We start from the raw sequence: 24,181 nt of genomic DNA, 5'->3' as shown, positions 1-24,181 counted from the left end.
ATGGTTCTGTCTGATATATTATAATGAGGTGATGAGGGTGTTGGTGGAGCAGTTACCCGGTGATGCCGGAGGTCACGTAGTCCTTGCCCTGGTAGTTGTATCCGAACCGGATCAGATCCTCACACACGTCTTTCACCTTACTTCCCCCGAATGCCGTGCCGTAGTGGAACCGGCCGTCCAGAACCCCAGCCTTACCGGCCAGCAGCTCGATCAGCTTCCCAACCTGGAAGCACATCAGACTCTACTGAACCTAACATAGAAGTACACCTAGATCAGACTCTACTGAACCTAACATAGAAGTACACCTAGATCAGACTCTACTGAACCTAGCATAGAAGTACAACTAGATCAGACTCTACTGAAGCTAGCATAGAAGTAAAACTAGATCAGACTCTACTGAACCTAACATAGAAGAACAACTAGATCAGACTCTACTGAATCTAACATAGAAGAACAACTAGATCAGACTCTATTGAACCTAACATAGAAGAACAACTAGATCAGACTCTACTTAACCTAACATAGAAGAACAACTAGATCAGACTCTACTGAACCTAACATAGAAGAACAACTAGATCAGACTCTACTGAACCTAACATAGAAGAACAACTAGATCAGACTCTACTGAACCTAACCCAGAAGTGCAACTAGATCAGACTCTACTGAACCTAACATAGAAGAACAACTAGATCAGACTCTACTGAACCTAACATAGACGAACAACTAGTTCAGACTCTACTGAACCTAACCCAGAAGTGCAACTAGATCAGACTCTACTGAACCTAACATAGAAGAACAACTAGATCAGACTCCACTGAACCTAACATAGAATGAAAACAGGGACATCCGGTGAAGTACACATGCAGCTGCTACGCTATGCTGGGAGTTGCTGGCCCCCAAGTTTGAGCTGGGACCACTTTAATCCGCATGGACCCACTACTGGAACTCTCAACCAATCACAGAATTTCCCTGTTACTGAGCAAAGCTCCAAGCTCCAACAGACACATTATATTATACATTTCTATAAACAGATATGTTACAAGCACTGGAACAATTGAAACACTGACTAATCCCCCGACTCTGCCGGACTGGAGAGGACAAATCTAAACAATACCGCTAAAGGTCACAGCCAGGTGACCTCCAACCCCAACACATAAAAGGAAACACCTACTCTCATTTCACTCCGAGGAGCAGAGAGCCGTCCCTCCCAGACCAAACATATCTTGGTGTTGTCCACGACAACCGTCCAGAGTAAAGACAGAGACAAACAGCTTTACCACTATAGACCACTCCAGTTTACAGTGTAGGAGGGGGGCGTCGGGGGTCCTACCAGGAAGGGCTGTTTACCTTCGCTCGAATCTAATGAACAATTGTGATATAGCTTTAGTCTGTATCAGTCTGCTAGAGCTTGTAGCGGTTGCCTCGGCAACAACCCTGTGTTTCAGGAAGTAGTGTTGGTGGTTGTGTGCTCCATGGATGAAGCTAATGGAGGCTTGGTTGCAGAAGTACATCCCGGTGAGTACAGTCCTCCTCTTGTCAAGGTCCAGTTGAGCTCGAGAACTTCAACAGTCCCTCGGGCTTCATCTCAGGAGGACTCCAGGACCAGTAGAGAGTGGATTTAGCATGAGGCGCTTTAGTATGTTGTGCCTATCGCCGACGTTCAAGATGAAGCCATGGAATGCTGACGTTATATTTCTGAATCTTTTCTGGACCCAGGAACTTCGGAGAGCATTCACTGATTTTGAAATGGCGAACAATACTTGATGGAAGATGGAAAGATGGAAACAAGTTTGCTTTTGATCATCCCATTGGGGAGTGATCACAAATACACAGCTTTACCATTTGAAGGTCACCTATAAGCTCGCCTATAAGCTAACTCCTTCAGGGCCTGCACTAAGCATCACCATCCACCAGGGGGAGACTACAGGGAGGAGACACCAGGGGGGAGGACACCAGGGAGGAGGAACCAGGGAGGAGACACCAGGGGGGAGACACCAGGGGGGAGACACTATGGGGGAGACACCAGGGAGGAGACACTATGGGGGAGACACCAGGGAGGAGACACCAGGGAGGAGATACCAGGGGGGAGATACCAGGGGGGAGATACCAGGGGGGAGATACCAGGGGGGAGGACACCAGGGGGGAGGACACCAGGGAGGAGGACACCAGGGAGGAGGACACCAGGGAGGAGGACACCAGGGAGGAGATACCAGGGAGGAGATACCAGGGGGGAGGACACCAGGGAGGAGATACCAGGGGGGAGGACACCAGGGAGGAGGAACCAGGGAGGAGACACCAGGGAGGAGGAGGCACCAGGGAGAAGACACCAGGGGGGAGGAGACACCAGGGAGGAGACACCAGGGAGGAGGAGACACCAGGGAGGAAGAGACACCAGGGAGGAGGAGACACCAGGGAGGAGGAGACACCAGGGGGGAGACACCAGGGGGGAGGAGACACCAGGGGGGAGACACCAGGGAGGAGACACCAGGGAGGAGACACCAGGGAGGAGACACCAGGGGGGAGACACCAGGGGGGAGACACCAGGGGGGAGGAGACACCAGGGGGGAGGAGACACCAGGGGGGAGGAGACACCAGGGAGGAGGAGACACCAGGGAGGAGGAGACACCAGGGGTGAGGAGACACCAGGGGGGAGACACCAGGGGGGAGGAGACACCAGGGGGGAGGAGACACCAGGGGGGAGGAGACACCAGGGGGGAGGAGACACCAGGGAGGAGACACCAGGGAGGAGACACCAGCTCTGGGAGCGTACCTACCGTCATTCTGGACGGGTAGCCGTGGGGGTTCATGATGATGTCCGGACAGATCCCCGTGTCACAGAACGGCATGTCCTCCTGCTGAACGATGAGGCCACACACACCTGACAGACACACACACACACACACACACACACACACACACACACACACACACACACACACACACACACACACACACACACACACACACACACACACACACACACACACACACACACACACACACAGTTGACTAGTTATAGATGCGGCAAATTGGAATGGATGCATTTAGTACTAAATGTGCTAAATGCCCTCCTCATGGCGGGACCGTCTCCTCGTACTGCCGACATGGGGACCAGCAGCAGTAAACCGGGGCAGTCAGGAGAGTGGGGACACAGGGGCCTCTTGTGATTCACACGAGGTGTGGGGGGCCGGGGGCCCAGCCGCTAGGAGTCTTAAGTGTGAGCGCAAATGTTTGCTAAAAGGCCGAGGCACTCTTCCCCGGGGCAGGGTAAACACATCGTAGGCCCATTTGCAAATGAAAAAGGAACGAAAGAAAGAAAGAGAAAGAACAAGAGAGAGAGAGAACAAGAGAGAGAGAGAACAAGAGAGAGAGACAGAGAGAGAGAGAGAGGAAACAGAGAGCGAGAGAACAGAGGCAGAGAAAGAGAAAGAAAGAAAGGTGCTTAGCTTGACAGTGAGACCAGGATTACACAGCCATGACTTTCAGTGTGAGTCCCAGGAAGTGGCACGAGGAGGGGGGGAGGGGGGAGGGAGAGGGTCAGCTCAAGAGGAGAAATTGAACCCGTCTAACTGGGGAAAATGCACTAGCAGTGAGCAGACCAGTCAGAGGGTTGGCCGCTCACAGGACGCAGAGGGTTTGAGATGCAGAGGGGAGTGAGGTGCAGAGAGACAGAGAGAGACAGAGACAGAGACAGAGAGAGAGACTAGGTTCCAGCGTAGACATGCTTGGTGTTGTTTGTTTTGTGTGAAAGTGAATGATAAAAGAGGCGTGAAATCAGCAGAGAAAGGCAGGACAACAGCCAGGGTGCCCGGCCCTCCACCCCGCCCCTTACAGCCCCACGCTGGCGGCTCGCACAATGAGCGCCCCCCCCCTCACCGCCACCCCAGCTGTGTGTGTGTGTGTGTGTGTGTGTGTGTGTGCGTGTCCGGTAAATAATTAACTGGGGAGCTGAAGGCGAGAACACGTTAGTGCTGCCAACATGCAAAAACAACTAAACGTATTTAGCTACGCTTTATATTATCGATTTAATATAACGAAACATATTTATACGTCATGCATTGATTGGTGATCTGCTTGATAACAGCCGCTGGGCCCCCCCCCCACCAGTGGTGGACGGACGGGCCCCGGGCCGGGTGACCCCCCAGTGACCCCCCTGGCGCAGTGCGTCCTGCGCTGACCGGTCCCCAGGCGCTCTTAATGAACTGGGTGAATTATGCGTGGCGCCAGATAGCTTTCTGATTAAAACATCATACTGGTCCACTATAGGGGGGGTGCAGCCAAACAATGGAGGTTGTAAACACTTTTCCCAGGAGCGGCAGAATACTGCTGGGCTGTAATACATTTACATAGTCTGGGGCGGGACAAAGAGCCAATTAATGGCAAAGGAACCCCTCGAGAAAAAAAGGGAGACACCGACACACACACACAGAGAGAGAGGGAGAGGGAGAGGGAGAGGGAGAGGGAGAGAGAGAGAGAGAGAGAGAAAAAGACTGGCACTGGGAATTGACTCAACAAATGTGCAGAGACGAGGCCCTGCTGCAGATACTGCCCTGCAGACCCTCTCCCCCAGCCCGGTGGGGCTGCAGACCCTCTCCCCCAGCCCGGTGGGGCTGCAGACCCTCTCCCCCAGCCCGGTGGGGCTGCAGACCGCCCACTGAGTTGTGGGACTGAACACAGAGGATATGTTTGGGATCTGAACCTTTCTGCCCGTGCCGACTGCTGAACTTGTCTCCGATCTCGGGTCTCCTGGTCTGCCTGAGGAGGATCTTGATGAGGAAGGCGTCTTCGGCGTTGGATGAGATCATCACCTTTTCGATGTAGGAGTCGGTGGAGCCCTTGTAGCTGGAGAAGGAGCGGGAGAACCCTCGCGTTATACTCTTCAACTCAACAGTCTCTAATACTAACTACTGCACCCCCAGAGGGAGAGGGAGGGCACTGCCACACAACCCCCTCCTCCCAGGACATACTGGGGGGGCTGATTGGGCGGTGAGGGGGAAGTGGGGTGAGGTGGATGTGGGGGTGAGGTGAGATGGATGTGGGGGTGAGGTGGATGTGGGGGTATGGTGGGGGTAAGGGGGGTGGGCGGGGCTCTGAGTGGTGAGGTGGATGTGGGCGGGGCTCTGAGTGGTGAGGTGGATGTGGGCGGGGCTCTGGGTGGTGAGGTGGATGTGGGTGGGGCTCTGGGTGGTGAGGTGGATGTGGGCGGGGCTCTGGGTGGTGAGGTGGATGTGGGCGGGGCTCAGAGTGGTGAGGTGGATGTGGGCGGGGCTCTGGGAGGTGGGGTGGGCGGGACTCTGGGAGGTGAGGTGGATGTGGGCGGGGCTCTGGGAGGTGAGGTGGATGTGGACGGGGCTCTGGGAGGTGAGGTGGATGTGGGCGGTGTTCTGGCGGTGGGCTCACCCGATGGGCACGTCCCTGTACTGGGGCTGGCCTGGCTGGGTGCTGCCCTCCAGTGGCGTCTGGGTCACGGTCGGCATGGCCTTGTTCACCAACACCTGCTTGTTCTCCACTTTCTCCCCTGCACCACCGGGCACAGAGAACAGACAGTGGGGGAATGACATACTGTTTAAAGCCATAACACGCCTGAAGAAATACGCATCAGAACGGCCTTATGCTGGATTTGAACCTGTAGGGGTGAGGAAAGGAATTTTTTATACATAGATGAAAAGATAGATCATCGTTTGTATGTCGTTATAAATCTGCTCAATCATTATCAATACAGATTGTTAAGCCTAACCCTAAGCCTATACTTGTTGACTTTGCATTTACAATAAAGTTGAATCGACTTGATTAACTTGATCACTGTGAACCTAAAAGTTGTTTGGTTCCATTAGAAATAACCAACAACAAGCCAGCCTTAAAGGTCCCATGACATGAAAATCTCAATTTATGAGGTTTTCTAACATAAATATGAGTTCCCCTAGCCTGCCTATGGTCCCCCAGTGGCTAAAACTTGCGTTTGGTGTAAAACGAGCACTAGCTGTTCTGCTCGCCTTTGAAAAAACGGAGGCTCAAGCGCGCTGATTTGGAAATCTGTGCTCATGACGTCATGAGGAATCTCAGCTCCTCCCCTTACTCTGCCTGGCCCGCCCAGAGACGTTGGCCCGCCAATGAGACTCGACCGTGCGAGCGCCACATGTGTGTGTGTGAATACACACATGTGGCGCTCGCACGGTCGAGTGGCGCTCAGTGTGAGCGCCACGTTACAGTGTGTGTATTCACATTGATGTGGACGTTGAAGAACCAGGAACGTCGGAGAACCCAACGCGGTCGTTTGAGATTCATAATATCGGCTCACACAGCTTTTGGCCGTGATAATATATATTATATGATATAGATATGTGTAGGCTATATGATAATATTTAGATATAGAGCTCCAGGACTCCCGTGTGTTCTAGAATATTTACAGAACACGGCTAAAGGCTGTGTGCGGCTCGCCATTGCGATACATCCACTGTAAACAGAGCGCATGGTGGCTGCAAGCTGCTCAGGGCCACACCCCCACCCTCCTCCTTGACACGCCCACCGAAACAGCGCATTTGGGGGAAGCTCAATGTGCGACTGGCTCGGAGTGGCTGTAACTCTGCACCACGGCTGAATTTAGGGAACGTCTTTGAATACTGTGTTAGTTGCCCACTAATACCTATATTAAAGAATACATAAAATAGCATGTCATGGGACCTTTAACATCCGCAACATGGCTGAACCCAGAGAGCATGCTGGGAGAAGTGAGGTGTTCCTCACCAGGGGAGCAGATGCCGTCGGCGTCCAAGATGTTGTGCCTCCAGATGGGCTTGCGCGTGGCTGCATCCAGCATGGGGCCCATCACCTTGTCAAACGTCTGGTTGGTATAGCGCCTCAAGGTGCACTTAGCGTTCTTATACACAAGGCACCTTCCGAACCCTAAGAGGGACAGGACCGTGTTCATAGGCTTCAGTCTGCTCAACAACAAAGGAACTACAGCTTTGATTAATCCTCAGGATGCATTTTTCACGCCATGTCATTAGCCATTGACATGTTTCCCAATAAATCCCGGTCTTTGATTAGCATCAGTTTCTGTACTAGTTAAGACGGTAGGTTTGAGGGTCTCTTCTTAATCACCTTGGCCAACAAACATGATTCAATTTGTGTGAGTGGCTGCACAAATAGCCATTGCTACAAAAAAATTTAGTATGAAAGGTTATTCTATTCTATTCTTATATAATAATCGTTAATAAAACCTTGAATCCTTTAGCCCTTTATTCTCGATGCTAGAAAAGTTCATTATTTGCATCACACACACACACACACACACACACACACACACACACGATAAAGGGTCATAAAGCAGGAATAGCTTTCCCATGGTAACTCTCTCCTCAGGGCCTGCTCTACCTCTGTCCAGCGAGGCCTTGTTGAGGATCAGGGCGTCCTCAATGTCATAGCCGCTGTAGCTCATCACCGCCACAGTGGCGTTCTGGCCAGCAGGGAGCTTCTCGAAGTTGATGAGCTCGATGGTCTTGGTCTTCACCATGGGCTTCTGGGGGTAGGCCAGCAGATACATCAGCGTGTCGATGCGGTTCCGCTGGTTGTAGCCGATGGTGCCTGGAGGGAGACGGTGACATGAACCACAGGTTGTGCATTCAGGGAGAATTAACTCTAAACAGAAAATATTCTTAACAGCCAACGATATTGCAGGCATATAATGATTTTATAAACGTGTCCCGAAGCGGAGAGTCCAGCCAGTGACACGGTTGTGTTAAAGCCTTTAAAGTGAAAAGGGGAATCAAAGTGACTTTCATTCCACATATAGAGTCAGACATTCCCTGATGGATGCTCATTTCCTCTCCCCTCCGGAGGGTCAAAGGTCAGCTAATGAAGGCTTCCCATATGGACCCCAGGTATGAGCTGGGGTCAGTCCGGGTCAGGGTCGGGCTACTGAGAGATCAGGGGGAGTTATCAACGTCCGTCAGAGATTAACACGGCCGCCCCCCTCTGGAAGGAGGAGCTTTTGTCCGCCGCCATTAGTCGACAATCGGGCTACAAGCACAGAGTTTGTGGTAATGGGCTCCGACCACACAGCTCCATTTGCACATGTATAGGGCTGTCCACACAAGACCTCAGAGCCAGAGGATATTGGGCCAAATATAGTTCCAGTCTGCGTGTTTGTAAAGCGGGGCAGGGGGGGGTTACTATTACAAATGTTAGCCGGGCCATTTAAGGGGGTTCTGGTTGCCACGGCGCCGAGGGTGCGTACTCTGGGGTCTTTTGCAGCTGAGCATACTGACCCCGCATGCAGAGGACGGCTCACCAATGAATCACTAATGACACTCTGGGTGACTGGCAGGCAAAGGGCCCACACACACACACTGGTGTGTATTGGTCTGTGTATAAACATAGACATGGGGGGAGAGGTTTGTGTGTGTGTGTGTGTGTGTGTGTGTGTGTGTGTGTGTGTGTGTGTGTGTGTGTGTGTGTGTGTGTGTGTGTGTGTGTGTGTGTGTGTGTGTGTGTGTGTGTGTGTGTGTATAGGGGGGCGAGGGGTAAAGACTTTGTATAATTGGCATTCGTCAGTGTATTCCATTGTTTGTAAAAAAAAAACTACACACACACACACACACACACACACACACATATATATATATATATATATATATATATATATATATATATATATATATATATATATATATATATATATATATATATATATATATATATATATTTATACAACGGGGGGCCTGAATCCAGCAATCTGATTGGTTCCTAACTGTTGTATAATGAGCGTATACATAACTGCCATGACGCCCAATCATTTTGTGAAAGTATCACTCCGCGCCTTGAAGTGGAAAGTGTCAAAGAATACAACCGTATTTTTACTAGTGTGTGTGTGTGAAGTCATTTTGCCATAATTTTAACAGTTGTATAAAAGCAATAGCACAGTTCACTGAAGTCGAAAATCGGCGAGTGAACTGCTCCATAGGATAAATTGCCGGCGAACCGCTCTATCGGAGCCTTCTCTCGGAGGGACGCTAAAGTGTGTTGCATAGCGACCGTCGATGCATAGCGGCAGCCAGGAGGGACTACTTTTTGGTAGTCTTTAATAAAACGGCTACTTTGACTTCCTTGGTTTCTTTTTAAATGTAGTGTGTCTATGACTTTCGTTTCGCCATAACAGTAACCGTTGTATAAAAGCAATAGATCACTTCAGTCAGTGGCATGTGCTCATTATACCACTGTGAAGGGGGTCGCCGGCCCTCCGCTGCGCGTCGGGGCCGGACAACGCCCCTTAACAGTGGTATAATGAGCACATACCACAGCCTGGCATGATCTATTGCTTAAATATATCTCTGTGGAAGATACTCCAGTGAGGAAGATCCTCCTTAACATTGTTGAGAATAAAAAATGTAGATTGTCCAGACCACTGTTATGAATTAATGCCCTTAAATATGACTACTTTAATGCCTTTGTTTATGTAATGTTCGTTTCCCTGGGTAGAGGGACATTAGCACCTATCGCCTATTGACAATTACTTCAGGGAGGACGTTCCTCCATCAGCCTCCATTGACTCCCATTCATTTCCCCTAAAGTGTTGGCGGCCGGTGAATAACATGGGGCTCAATGGGATAGAGGAGGAAAGACCTCCTCTGAGTGGGTGTGACTAGCTCAGGAATCTGGATCCCACCTACGTCTGTTCACGAATAGGCTTGAACCCTGGCTGCGCTATGAACCAATAAGCAGGAGCCCTGGCTGTGGAGCAGCCCGGAGGGAGGGGTTATCCCCTCAAGTCTAGGCTACGACAACCAACGAACCCGCTCAGTCGGGTTGACAGTTAGTGAGTGCAGCGTCTGTTGAGTGAGTGAGAGGATGCGGGTTTCCACCGAGCGGTGCGCTACTGGTCATTGCGGTACAGTGCGACTCTGTTCGCTTATATTGACGAACGCAACAACGTTTCGGTTGCCTGCGGCCGGGCTGCGGAGGCCGCGGCCGGGCAGGGCTGCCTGCAAGGAGGATTGACTTGATCTCTAAATGAAGTCCCTCAATCTTAATTGGCTCTTAACACCATGACCAACATTCTGAAATACCTATTAACAGCCACATTTGCCTCAAACAATGTTAGGCTTACAACCCATGTAAATAGTTGTGAAATAATGTTCTTGTTGCTCTTTTAATTGATTGTTACTCTGACCGTTCTGTTTGATATTGTGGAAAGGATGTCAGTGAATGAAAGCATGATGCATTTTACATGGCATCACTTTTGCTCTTGTGTCTTCATTTTTCTTAAAACAATTGTATCTGAAAATAACCATAGCCAAATTACAACCAATAGCTTCAGTCATTGAGGGGTAAAATAGGCCCAATGATAGCCCAGATTTTATTATTTAGTTTTACAAGTCAAGAGTAGGCCTGATTTGACTAATTGGCTTTGCATCCTTTCCTTCCGTCCTTGTATTCCAAGACATGCTGCCCACCAGCTTTCAAAGTAAAATGCTGCCATTAGTGGATTTGTATCAATTCACATAATTATCCCTCCCTGCTATTTTGTAGTTCACCAAAACACCCTGAAACAACTTGAGTCTCACATAGTTATGCCACCATACACCATTAACAGTGCAAGCAGGCCAATGGCAACCAAGCGCGCAGTCCTTTCTCCCTCACTTTAAAAACCACAACCCGGTCCACTTGACATCGTGTAGGTGCATGACACGTAGGCCTACCGTAAAACTTCAATAGCCCAGGCTTTCATTTGTTTCAATTAGGGATGCACCGAATATTCGGCCACCGAACAGGTTTCGGCCGAAGGAGTATAAAGGCCGAACATAATACATCGAACATTTTTATTTTTGAAATATTATATATATTTAAAGGTACATTGTTCTTAAATTCTTCAGTATTAAATAAATATTTTTTATCAAATTTGTAATTGATTTTCTTTTCTTGAAAAGCAAGACAAAAAAGTTTATAAGTGCATTTAATTGTTTGATTTATGCAATGGTGAAAAATTAAAGCAAAATGAATGAAAAACAGTAAAAGCCACATTCGGTTTCGGCTTTCGGCCAACTGTTTCAGTAGGCTATATTCGGCTTCGGTTTCGGCCAAGAATTTTCATTTCGGTGCATCCCTAGTTTCAATAACTGAACTATCGAACAAATATCTTGCTCAGCAAAGATGGGAAATACTATAACATTTATTATTTACACAACACCAGTATAAATGTTCCTACCGTACGTAAGCCTTATACACATTACCAGGCAATAGAATAACGCCCACCCACACACACACACGGTGGCGGAGTGGTAATCGGGAGAGTCGGGAGTATTCCCGGTGGGCCGTTAACGTTTCGGGGCTGCCGGGCTCATTACTGCGGGATAACAATAATGCGTTTATAGAAGTTCCTTGCAGCGCCGTCCGTCAGCCTGAGCTGTGCGCCCGCATCCTTTCACTCACTCAACAGACGCTACACTCACTAACTGTCAACTTCGCAACCAAGTCGATTTTGTCTAGAGGGGAGTAACTGAGCGGCCCCTCCTGAAGTGGTACAGCCCAGGTGGGCCTTGAATTGCGATTGGTCAGAAAGACGCGACAGCTAATGACAACATTGAACTCTCGTGCAGGCTTTAACAGAGCGACACACAAAAACACATTTTTAAGTGTGTGTGTGTGTGTGTTTTTTTCACCCGCTCCGTATGCTTGCTTGTCCCAACAAGTTTGTGAGGCGTGCTTGTTTAGTTTTTTCCGGTGTAGATCCGGTATGGTGTTGTGTTTTTTCTAATGTGACTAGTTGTTGCTAGACAGCAGGTGAAAAAACTACAATGTTTGCCAAGACCAAAAGAGCGTTAATCGCGCGATAAAATAATTAACACCGTTAAAATTGGTTTGCGTTAACGCCGTTAAACTGACAGCACTAATATATATAGTAGCCAACTTTTTGTCATGTGAGAAAGGATTCTATTTTTGAAATCGATCTATCCACAGTGGCTTATGATGGACTAAGACTTACCCATGGCCTGCTTGCCCATAGCACACTGGTATGTGTTCCTAGGGGACTGGTTATGGTGGGGGTAGGGGATGAGACCAGCACATACTCCAAGCAGCGTGAAGGGCTCGATCTCCAGGTGTGTTGTCTCTCTGCATAAACATAACGACAAGAGAAGACACGCACAGCACGGTGAGAGCAGAGACCTCACACATCCTCCCCGTCGTCCACCACGGAAACCTGTAGTATGTTTCAGCATCTACACATCAAATACCACTGGCCTGCTGTCATCCTACCCTTCAGAAGAAAGATCGAGAAAGCAACCGGTCCTAGGGAAGCATCACTTCAGCCTAATAAACCCAGCAATGATTCATTCATTACGACTTTGGTGGTCAGGATACTCACTTGGTGATCATGTGCTCATAGAGAGCTATCTGACAGTCGTTCTCCTCGTTCACGTCCAGATACTCCACCAAACTCTCGTGAAGGAAGTCCTCAAAGGTTCTGACAAGACAGGAGTGATAAGTCAATCAACAATACATCGTCTCCATGATAACACAGGACAGGAGAGATGGGATACATCAATCAACAATACACCACCTCAATGACAACACAGGACAGGGAGACAAGGACAAGGTTATGTTGTCACAGTAACGTGTTGTGAGGTGTTGTACCTGTAGCCCTGAGAAAGCTCATCGATGTGTCGGTTCTTCACCATCGGCTGACCTTTCTTCACGATGATATAGGGCCTAACGACATTGGTCAGAGGTCAACGGATCATCTATCAAGGCCTGAGGTCAGGTTGGTCTCATTTACAATTTCACAAAACTGTGGATGATAAACATGTCAATAATATTGTAAAAGGGAACAATTAATTTAATTAAGGTATATTTGTTTCATAATCCTGTGAGCACAAAACAGTGTACACATTTATTTCTATGTCTTACGATGTCTACATACGATATGATTATTCATGCTGCATGCAACTTGTGGAGTCAGAACAGAAAGCACAGAAGCCGTAGAGAAATTAAAATATATATTCTCCATATTCAAGATTCAAACAATATCAGTAGTGGCAATGTTAATGTAAATGCAAAACCAAATTTAAACATTACAAACACATTTAAACAATTACATGCAGACATGATGAAGCGTGATGCACACCTACAATACACCCCACATTACAGAACATGATGGAGTTCTCCTACCGACACAGGCGCCCCCCGTCTGAGGAGATGTACACACAGCGGTCCGTCAGGTTGGTTGAGATGGAGACGAACTCTGTGATGAAGCCAGCTCGACGCATCAGCCTGAAGGTGCTGACCAGCTTCTGGTGGTCTCTGATCACCCCCAGGATGTTACCTGGGACACACACACACACACACACACACACACACACACACACACACACACACACACACACACACACACACACACACACACACACACACACACACACACACACACACACACACACACACAGTTATAGAGTGTGTGGTCCTATGGCGCATATATGCCTGAACACAAAGACCCCCGTGGTCTTGAGCAGCAGCAGCAGGCAGCTAATTAAACGACAGCTATTATAATTTGACAGTTATCGTAAACAAGCAAAAAAGGACCTAATGACAACACGCTGTAATTAATGGGCCAAGTTGTGTCACAACAATAATATCAACCGGTGGCACACGATTAATGACTTATTGGCCAGCCTTGCCTCCCTTCATGGTATTAGCCATTAGGTTTCAAACAGGATGGATTAGTAGCTCCTTTTCAAGTCGTCCTTTAATAGAAAGAACCAAAGAAGAAAAGCCTTCCTCTTTGTTTACGGGCCTTCTATGCACTTAGGACACCGTTGAATCATAATGAAATGGGGGGAAGGTTTCAACAACCTTAAACTAAATAATTAATGTTCATTAAGGGGAAAACCAAATATCACGACAAAAATGTCCATTTGGGACCCAGGACAGCAGAAGACCTTCCTTCACGGTCCCTGGAGATGGAAGCTCTTCTCCAGATCTGGTGGGTTAGGTTTGGCCATCACCTCTCCTCCCTACCGTTGAGGAAGACGAGGAAGACGGAGGGGTAGGAGAGCTCCTCTCCACACAGCAGGTTGACGTCCTCCACGCCCAGGTTCATGGCCAGCTTGATGATGGGTCCGTCCTCCATGTCAGTGGTGATGTGGGTCATCAGTGCCAGGTTCTTCACCAGACCACAGGCCTGGGGAACACACAAACCAACCAGGTTACAAGGACAGTAGGCCTACATCATTTAAAAAATACTCAATGTATCAAAGCTTAGTTCGAGACAAAAGGTATACAATATCAAAAAAATGCTATCAATTCTACAAATAAGACTGGTTCAAAGGCATTCTATATTTTGTGTGTCCAAAGCCAAAGAGGAAACAACATCTGGAAGTTAAGACGGAAACACGCGTCTCTGAAGAGCACAGAGGAGCGTCTGACCTATCAGGGGACCTCTCCTCCCATTGGTTCAGGGCATCCATCTTTCATGTCAATCACATGCACGCACACAGCACTAACATAGATTCACCACAACTCTCCTCAATTGTGGAGAAATTAAGGGAGGGAGTAGAAAGGGGGGGCGGCACGTCAGTTTTTTTCTGCCCTCTACCTTCCCAACTCACAAAAGTGTCGTTGCGTCTTTACTTTATTCCGCGTTTAGACAAGCATTTTTGGGAGGAAATCTGCGTGCAAACAGTGACGCAAAAGTGTGTGGAACTCGATTGGGTATACATTAGGGATGGGCAAAATGATTATTTTCCGGGAACTAGTTCTTTCAGTTCAGTTCACTATAACGATTCGTTTATTTGAATCGGTCGTTTTGATTCGTTCGTTACTCAGATTACGTCTTAAAAAAAAAAGTAATGAAAAAAAAATATATATATATATTTTTTAATTGGTCATGGGTCCGGATAGGACCGTCAAGACCGCGGCCCGCCGTTTGGAGATGCCTGCTATATAGTATAACCGAATGTCCCACCAATATTTATGCCACTTGCTTACTCTCTCTAATTCTTCATTGTTCAGGCATTACAGAACTTGCATAGTCATAAATAAAAAATACGAACTGCAGTTTAATTTCTTTGTTTGTTCTTAAATTGATGTAGAATGGAGCAAAGACTCCTGGGATTGGGAAATGCGTTTATCCAATAAACAGATGGAGGTCAAGTCTATTTTCGAAAAAATGTAGGGGGATATATGAGTGGCCCCACGTCGAATGGTATGACCCAAGATACGTCAGACAGAAAGCGCGCATATTCGATTATTTACGTGACCATATTTTTGGTTTATGTTTAAAAAAAAGAATCAAACCAGTTCTTCTTGTTTTGGGGAACCAGTTCTTGTCGTTCACGTTCGGGATTCGTTTGTTGTAACGAATCAGTCGCGACCGACACATCCCTAGTATACATGCGAGGCGGCAAGGTGGTGCTGTGATACACTATCACACAACACCGCCATGTCTGAGGGCATGCGTAGAATCTTCCTTCTTCTCTTATCTGCGCCGCGAAAACCAAAACAAGGCTACCGCTGCGTGTAATTACAGATCCTTCTCTGTTCAGTAAAACTATCTGTACATATCCTCTACGTTTCATGGAAAGACTCCTGTAAGTTTATTAGAGCTGCCAGAGCAGCTTGAAGGTCCGACGCATGGAAATAATCCAACACGTTTGTTTATTTCCCTGTACTGGCGCATGTATGTGACGTAAACGGAGCGTATTCAAGTTTTCCCACTCTTGAGGGCGGTTTCAGATTTTTGCGTTTTTCAGCCCCATAAACGCTGTCACCGTCTAAACGAAAAGGCTCCAGCAGCAAACGCTCCAGCTAGTGCATTCTTTAGGCGTGTCCCGCCACAAGATACTTTTTCCTCCCTCCCAGCCATATATTGAGGAGCTCCACAGATGCTGGCCAGACCTGAGATCTCTATCTCATCACACCAGTGACAGCAGGTCCTTGGCTTCAATGCAGAATGCCAGCAAGCATGGACTTGACCAAATGCCAGCCGTAGAGCCGACCATTGCCTCCCTCATTGTGGCACCAGAGGAGGTGTTGAGGTCGAATGCTCGCTGTCCCATGCCACATTGTCGCATCACTAATGACCTATTAACAAAGTGCTATGACACAGCGGCACGTATCGGGAACTCCTTGTCCCATTTGATACTGGCCCTGTCTCGGTCCTTGCAATCATCCAGTGCAGATACTTCAGTGGATGATTCAGTCCAAGTGACACTTCTTTGCAAGCGTTTGCCTTCATGACCAGAGTGCTTGGTAGGCTGATGTCGTCCCTTACGCGGGCTCGCCGCCAGGTATGGCTGGCCCAGTCCCCATTATCAGAGCCATGCCGCAGAACCCTCTGCACTCTCCCCGTAGTTCCAAGAGAGCTGTTTGGCCCAGCAGCACAACAGGCCTTGAATCGTGGCATCCAGACTAACCAGCAGTTTGGTAGCCTTCGGGGAGCTACATCCCTACCGAGAAAGCAGCCTCCACAAGGTTATGGCACCAATCGTCCTCTTTCGCCAGCGCGTCCTAGTGGTTATCCCAGGACCTCACCAGCTCCTGAGCGACCCTATCAACCCCGTCGGGCTCCCATAAGGCCAGGCACAGAGGGGTCTGTGCCCCAGGCCCACAAGAGGACGTGGGGGCAGGTACTGACGGCTCAGGGCCGGGCTCAGGGCACTTGGCCCAGCAGCACCTCATCTGCTGGGGAAGTTGCACTACAGACCCTTGGGTGGTGACCACGCTTTCCCGGGGGTACGATCTCCAATTCAGACGCCGGCCCCCAGTTTTCAAGGGAATCAGAATGACTACATTCAGCGATCCCACAAGGCGACAGGCCCTCAGCCAGGAGGTATCCACCCTCCTGGAGAAGAAGGCCATCGAGATCGTAGATCCTCAGACACAGCAAGTTGGGTTTTACTCAGTGTATTTTTTAGTTCCAAAAAAAGAGGGTGGGTTTCACCCTATACTGGACTTACGAGGGCAGTTTTCTTAAAGTATTGCCCTTTCACATGCTAAAGACAGCGGAAGTGCTCCAGGCCGTTGCACGGCAAAGCTGGTTCACATCAATAGATTTAAAGAATGCATATTTTCACATCCCGATAGCACCACATCACAGGCCATACCTGCGCATCGCATTCGAAGGGCGGGCCTACCAGTAAAGGGTCCTCCCATTTGGGTTATCCCTAGCCCCACGGATCTTCACAAGGTGCATGCGGGCAGCGCTCGCACCAATGCAAGCCACCGGAATGCAAATCCTCTCTTATCTGGACGATTGGCTTATTTGCGCACCAACCCAGGAACAGGCAGAGCAGGACACCACAGCCCTCCTAGGCCATGTGGAAAGGTTGGGTCTTCCAGTCAACTATGGCAAAAGTAGTCCAATACCCAGCCAATAGGTACTGTTCCTTGGCATAACCCTGGACTCCGTCTAAATGCTTGCCTTCCCGTCTCCGCGGCGGGTAGAGGCCATACTCCAGATCCTCCTGCATTTTCGGGAGGACAGGATGGTAAGGTACAGCCTTTTTCTCAGGCTGTTGGGAATGCTGACATCAGTAACGTCAATAGTCCCACTGGGCCTCCTCCACTTGCGGCCGTTCCAAGTTTGGACCAATGGCCTCCACTTAGATCCGAGGTTGCACGGATCCAGGAAAGTCAGGGTGTCCAGTCAATACCTCCTGGCATTACAACCCAGGAGACGCAGGTCATATCTTGCCAAAGGTGTCACACTGGGTTCGATCTAGAGTTGTAGCGACGCGTCGACGTCAAAAATTCGTCGACGTCAAATTTCTCCGTCGACGATTTTCGTGGACAATGGACAACAACACAGAGAACACAGTTCGCACTTTGCTGAGTCTGTTGCTTATTTGGATTCATGTTTACCGTTTAATGGGAAAGAAGGCTCGTCGCCTTTATTATGTCCGTGGTCGTCGCATGGATTATACGTCATCCAGCTCAGGTTGCGTAGCCGTGCGTGTGCGCGACTGCGCGTGTCGGCTCATTAGCATCTGTACCGTAGCGGCCCGTACCGTAGCAGCACACCTCTCCCAAGTGGCCAAATTGGCCTGGCCTGGCCAGACTGGCCACACTCACACTGGCAGATTTGAGCACGGCTGGCCTTTCATTTTGTATAACAGTGAAACTATTTTATTTATTTTATTTTGTGTAAAGCAGAAGGTTTTTTGCTGTGCAAAACTGTTGTTAAATAAAGTATATTATTAAGAATTTTTGGTATTTATTTGAGGTACATTATTTTATTAATCGAGCAACAGAAATAGATAACCATCCAATTAGTCATTAGATTAGTCGACTAATCGATGAAATAATCGCCCGATTAATCGTTTAATAACTAATCGTTTACCCCCAGCCCTAGTTCGATCCCCTCACGCGTGGTGAAAAAAACAAAACCAAAATCAAACCCGCGCCGACGCCGGTTAGTTACGTTGGATCAGTCGAAGGTCAGGCGGAAGGTCTTCTCCTGCTCCTTCCGCGTGTTGTCACACAGCTTGGAGTGGTGGTGGTGGTGACCGATGCTTCGCTCTCTGGCTGGGGGGCAGTGTGGCAGCACAGGGCGATGAGAGGGCTCTGGAGTGCGCAGCCCAGGACACAGCACATAAATGTGCTCGAGCTCCGTGCTATTTATTTAGCACTCCGCGAATTCCTGCCATATTTGAGGGGCAGACATGTTCTGGTACGATGCGACAACAAGTCAGCTGTCTACAATGTGAACCACCAAGGGGGCACAAGGTCGGCTCAGTCATTACAGGTTGAACAGCAACGTCTTGTATGGGGTCTCCCTTACTTTTCCAGCCTCAGGGCTATGCACGTTCCAGGGCCACAGAACACGGGGGCAGACTTTTTCACGCCAGAGACCTCCGTCGGGGGAGCGCCAAATCCACCCAGAGGTAGTAGAGGCAATATGGAGCAAATATGGCACAGCAGAGGAGGACCTGTTTGCTTCAGTCTGCTTCAACACATTACCCCCCTCTGGTTCTCTCTGTCAGAGACGAGTCCGATGGGACAGGATGCCCTTGCACAGCCATTGCCACGTCAGGTCCTTGATGCCTTCCCTCCATTTCCACTGATAAGGTTAACTCTAGACAGAGCTCCGAAGGGGAACCACAGACTCCTGCTGGTTGCCCCTAACTGGCCAGGGAGACCTTGGCTTCCAGTAATGTAAAGGCTGCTGGATGGAGGTCCATGGTGCCTGCCGAAGAGGCGGGACCTGCTCTCACAGCTGGGGGGCCTAATCTGGCACCCCAGACCAGAGTGCCTGCAGCTATGGGTTTGGCCCTTGAGGGGCCTGATCCACTTATAATGGAATGTGACCAGGTAGTTCAAACCATCATAGACTCAAAAGCTCCCTCCACCAGGGCACTTGCTATGCTAACAGGTGGAAGATATTTGCAAAGTGTTTTGAGGCTCAGAGAGAGGTACCGGAGTGTTCCTCAGTGCCAATTATACTGCGTTTTTTGCAGTCCTTACTGGAGAGGAAGCTATCTGCTTCCACTTTAAGGGTCTATGTGGCTGCCATTTCATCCAGGCACATTAAGGTTGATAGCCATGGGGGGGTGGTTGGGTCTCATTCATTGGTGACCCGATTTCTTAAAAGGAGCCCAGCGGAGGAACCCCCCACGGGCTGTCAAGGTTCCCTCATAGGACCTACCTCTGGTACTTGGGTCTGGACCCGTTTTCCTTGACTGCCTTTGCCTCTTAACATCAGAGGCCATTCCGCCAGGAGTGTCTCCACCTCCTGGGCAGCATTACGACGAGTGCCTCTAATTGAGATTTGTTCAGCGGCCTCCTGGGCGTCAGCGTGCACCTTTGCCCGATTTTACAGCGTCAATGTAGCTGCTCACCACGCAGTGGCTGCAGTAGTTTTTCAGGAACCCTCAGGCCCTTCCTAATAGGTGGGTACAGGATTCCTCGTGGCTACGTTGGTAAAAGTCATCCAGTGTTAAGCACTGCCTCTGGCGGTCAGTAAGAATGAAATAGAACAAGAGTTACGTATGCAACTCCGGTTCTATGAATTCTGGATGACCGCCAGATTTCTCTGTCACTCGGAATCTTGCGAGAAGATTCTGAAGGGACATCTTGGAGAGTGACGTGGGCTTATATAGACGTGCGGCCCGACGTCATCGACGGTCACGTGTGACTTTGTTATATATTAAATATAGATATTAGATATTAAATACTCGACCTACGCATGAGCGATGGATAACATCCAGTGCTAAGCACTGCCTCTGCCGGTCATCCAGAATTCATAGAACCGTCGTTACATACGTAACTCTTGGTTAAATCTCACCTAGAACAGTGTTAATAGTAGTAAAATGTAGGGGTTAAATCTCACCTAGAACAGTTTTAATAGTAGTATAATGTAGGGTTTAAATCTCAGCTAGAACAGTGTTAATAGTAGTATAATGTAGGGGTTAAATCTCAGCTAGAACAGTGTTAATAGTAGTATAATGTAGGGGTTAAATCTCACCTAGAACAGTGTTAATAGTAGTATAATGTAGGGGTTAAATCTCACCTAGAACAGTGTTAATAGTAGTGTAATGTAGGGCTTGCCCAGTTTTAAATCCCAAACCGAACAATTATTGGAGTGTTGATTGGAGAGGGTTGATATAAAACCTCTTTCGGCTCCAGTTTATTGTGTGACTGATACACCAACAAAGTGGTAAAGTTGGACCCCCCCCCCCCCATGTGCTGAAAGTGTTGCAGAGGTGCGTGGAGAGAGACCTCTGGTGATGCACTCACCTCTCCCTCGGGCGTGTCTGATGGGCACAGCATCCCCCACTGGGACGGCTGCAGGGAGCGCGGCCCGCTGACCTTGCGGGTCTTCTCGAACTGGGAGGAGATGCGGGTCATCATGCCCAGGGCGGAGATGAAGGAGAGGCGGGACAGCACCTGGGTTACGCCCTGACGGTCCATCTTGAACCTCTTCAGGGACCAGTTCCCCTGTGAAGGAGGTCAGGGCTTAAAAGGGGTGATATCATGCATTTTTAGGGTTAATGACTGCATTTTGGGGTACAACTAGAATAGGGTTACATGCCTGCATGTTAGAAATACCCCGTATTATTCTCACACTGTTCATTTCTGCAAAACCAATTTCACCGTCAAAAACATAATTTTTTCCATCATGTCGCAAGTTTGAGCCCAAACAAGCCGTTTCATACTTAGTGAGGGGTGTTCAGTACCCCCGGCGCCCTGCGGACCCACGGTGGAGAAGGCGTTCATTCCCAGGTTCCCCAGGCGCCCTGCGGACTTACGGTGGAGACGGCGTTCAGACCCCAGTTCCCCAGGCGCCCTGCGGACCCACGGTGGAGACGGCGTTCAGCCCCAGGTTCCCCAGGCGCCCTGCAGACTTACGGTGGAGATGGCGTTGACCATGCCGTTGGTGATCTGGTCCTGCCTCATGTGCTTCACCACGTCAAACTGAGCTGCCCTCTGCTTGGGGATGATCTGGTCGGCGATCTTCTTCAGCTCTGAGTTGAACTTCTTAAACAGGTCTTCAAACAGCAGAGAGAGCAGCTAGGGGGGGGGAGGGAGGAGAGGAGGAAGCACAAACTCAACCAACACACAACGGAGGACATCAACACACTGAACTGAGCCCTGTGTGATGGAGTCGTCAACACACACACACGTGTGTGTGTGTGTGTGTGTGTGTGTGTGTGTGTGTGTGTGTGTGTGTGTGTGTGTGTGTGTGTGTGTGTGTGTGTGTGTGTGTGTGTGTGTGTGTGTGTGTGTGTGCTCCCTTATCAGCAGAGAGACGGTGCTGACTGTCAGATTTAATAACCCAGTGTTGCCAGCTCTCTGATAAGTCTGACCTGGCCCTACGCCCAGATACCACCCCCCCCCCCCCCCCCCCCCCCCACAGGAGACAACCTCTGGCATAACCCCCACCCACCTGTGCATTAGCATAAATCCAAAACAAACAGGCTCAAATTAATAAAGAAATTAAGCTTCAGTAGCGCTGCCGAGCCAATTAGTTGAATGTCAGAGAACTGTTAATTGGAGAGCGCGGAGCTTTGCTGTTGTTGCGTCGCGAGTGTGTAAGCCCACAGTCGAAAAAAAAGTGGGCTCAGTTTTCTCCCCTGTCCTCCCCCTCCCTCTCACCCCCCCAACCTGGTCTGTGTAAAGGAAGGGGGGGGGGGGATTAAAGGCCTCAAGACAGCAGTAATTACATTATCAGAGCTGAGCTACAGGATTAGCTCAATCGCTCCAGTCAAGACTGCCATTCCATTGTCACGCCACTGGAAGGAAGAACAATGTGTGTCCCCCATGCATCCCGGCACTGGGCCCTATGTGATGGAGCATATTTCCACGTCCGACCAAGCGGGGGCTGGGGGGGACCTAAACAAAACAGGCAGACACAAAAGCCGAGGGTGGGGATGATGAGCATCTTATTAAAAGGAGAGGAGATGCAGGTGAGAGATGAGGCGGGCTGCAGCCTGCGTCCTCTTGGCTCCCTCTTGGATCAGGCCTCTGCTCAGTGTCTGGCAGCGCGTTGTTAAGCTGGTTTGTCTCACAGATCAGACTGAATGGAAGTTTGGAATGCGGCCCTCTCTCAAAATAATTCTGATTTGAATAAATAGCCACTTGATATAAATATGAGCATCCTGGTGGGACACCATCCAGCTCCTTTAATTACAAAGTACTCCGCTATGAACTCTAATAAGAAGGCGCATTATTCTGGTACCTGCCCAGCCAGCTCCAGACGCTTGTTTCCATAGTAATCCCTGTCATCCACCTTGTGCTCCCCCTGAGCCAGGATGACCCGGCGCACCATCACCGCCAGGTACACACACTTCGCCCGGAAGTTAAACTCCTTCACCTAGATGAGTGGACAAACACCAACAACATACATCAATACAAAATATTAAAGAAGTTATTTAAACACCAGTCAAAGAACCTCATACACAGCAATATAATATAAAATAATAACAGGTGTGCATGCTAATTATTTGCAATTGCCTAACGAAGGCACAAGGTGGGAGGAAGATGAGGAAGACTTACTGGTACGTGCGTGAGGATGAGCTGGGCCAGTAGCTCCCTAGCCTCCTCCATCTTGGTTTTCTTGGGTCCGCCCCACATCCTCTGTCGCCTCACCTTGTTGCCCAGGTACTTCAAGGCCTGGACACAGGGGGTGGGCATCACACAGAGCAGACCACAGATAATAAGAACTAAAGAATCAGCCAGTAGAAAGACATCGTGCAAAAAATACCCCAAGAAACAAAATGATGGATTTAAAATGTTACACACTGATGGGCGTTTATGTTCAAAGACCAACATACACAATAGAAACCAGACATCCTGAACACGCTTTTCCACCCGAGTCAGTGCCTATCTGAATATGTGACTGATTTAGAAATGTAGGTCAAAGGTTAAGCAGGCTGAAGACTTCCACAGAGACCACCCACCCTGTGCTCTGTCTATTATATATTCAAACACAATCACTCGGAATCAAAACTTAGAAAAGGTGCAATGCATTCTTTGATTAATTGATTGCATTACTTGAGCAATGGAGCACCACAACCTCGAACAATTACTGAGCGGAAAGTCATTTAGCACGTTGTGGATGTGGTGGATTTTTAGGCAGACATTTCTCAAATCCATAGAAATTGAAGATACAAAGTAAATTAAATCAAAGTATTTCACTCTGGGATCGGCGTGTTGTTCTCTGTAGTCTGCGTGGTCACAGGTCCCGCGTCAGCATATTCTTTAGAAGTCTGCCTACAACACGCTGACCAGGATTCAGGGAAGCCAAGACAGGTAAGTACCTGAGTCTGGGTGAAGATCTCGGCCTTCTGACACTCCTCCAGGCTGGGGGAGAAGTTGGCCACCACGTGTTCCTCTGTTCCAATCATCTGAACAATCTCCTGGTCACTCTCCACACCCATGGCCTTCCCCCAAAACACAGGGCGACAGTTAAAACACAGGACGATAGTTATAACACAGAGCGACAGTTAGAACACAGAGCGACAGTTAGAACACAGAGCGACAGTTAAAACACAGAGCAACAGTTAAAACACAGAGCGACAGTTAAAACACAGAGCGACAGTTAGAACACAGAGCGACAGTTAAAACACAGAGCGACAGTTAACCACAGCAAGAAAACGAAGTATAAAGACTATGTCATACAATACATGTTTATCTGAAAAAATATAATTTATGACCGTAAGAATGAAGATAATTAAGTTCAGAAAAGTAT

The 24,181-nt window shown here is 48.9% G+C and overlaps 1 protein-coding gene across 1 annotated transcript in view; it reads right to left on the bottom strand.

Annotated features, from left to right (window-relative positions):
- The window catches only part of polr3b (polymerase (RNA) III (DNA directed) polypeptide B), a 31,574-nt gene that overhangs the window by 3,560 nt on the left and 3,833 nt on the right, over nucleotides 1–24,181 (bottom strand). Inside the window, exons 10-25 of the mRNA XM_060061481.1 lie at nucleotides 23,751–23,873; nucleotides 22,987–23,103; nucleotides 22,670–22,804; nucleotides 21,340–21,501; nucleotides 20,728–20,928; nucleotides 14,011–14,173; nucleotides 13,165–13,318; nucleotides 12,631–12,705; nucleotides 12,362–12,460; nucleotides 11,981–12,108; nucleotides 7,375–7,584; nucleotides 6,745–6,903; nucleotides 5,401–5,518; nucleotides 4,700–4,842; nucleotides 2,775–2,878; nucleotides 57–223 (exon numbers count right to left, since the gene is read on the bottom strand). Coding sequence (XP_059917464.1) covers nucleotides 57–223; nucleotides 2,775–2,878; nucleotides 4,700–4,842; nucleotides 5,401–5,518; nucleotides 6,745–6,903; nucleotides 7,375–7,584; nucleotides 11,981–12,108; nucleotides 12,362–12,460; nucleotides 12,631–12,705; nucleotides 13,165–13,318; nucleotides 14,011–14,173; nucleotides 20,728–20,928; nucleotides 21,340–21,501; nucleotides 22,670–22,804; nucleotides 22,987–23,103; nucleotides 23,751–23,873 — 2,258 coding nt within the window. The remainder of the gene's footprint in view (nucleotides 1–56; nucleotides 224–2,774; nucleotides 2,879–4,699; nucleotides 4,843–5,400; nucleotides 5,519–6,744; nucleotides 6,904–7,374; nucleotides 7,585–11,980; nucleotides 12,109–12,361; nucleotides 12,461–12,630; nucleotides 12,706–13,164; nucleotides 13,319–14,010; nucleotides 14,174–20,727; nucleotides 20,929–21,339; nucleotides 21,502–22,669; nucleotides 22,805–22,986; nucleotides 23,104–23,750; nucleotides 23,874–24,181) is intronic.

This window comes from Gadus macrocephalus, chromosome 9 (genome assembly GCF_031168955.1).
Source record: "Gadus macrocephalus chromosome 9, ASM3116895v1".
NCBI classification, from domain to species: domain Eukaryota; kingdom Metazoa; phylum Chordata; class Actinopteri; order Gadiformes; family Gadidae; genus Gadus; species Gadus macrocephalus.
The sequence above is the reverse complement of the archived record's forward strand: the minus strand, read 5'-3'. Positions and strand labels throughout refer to the sequence as shown.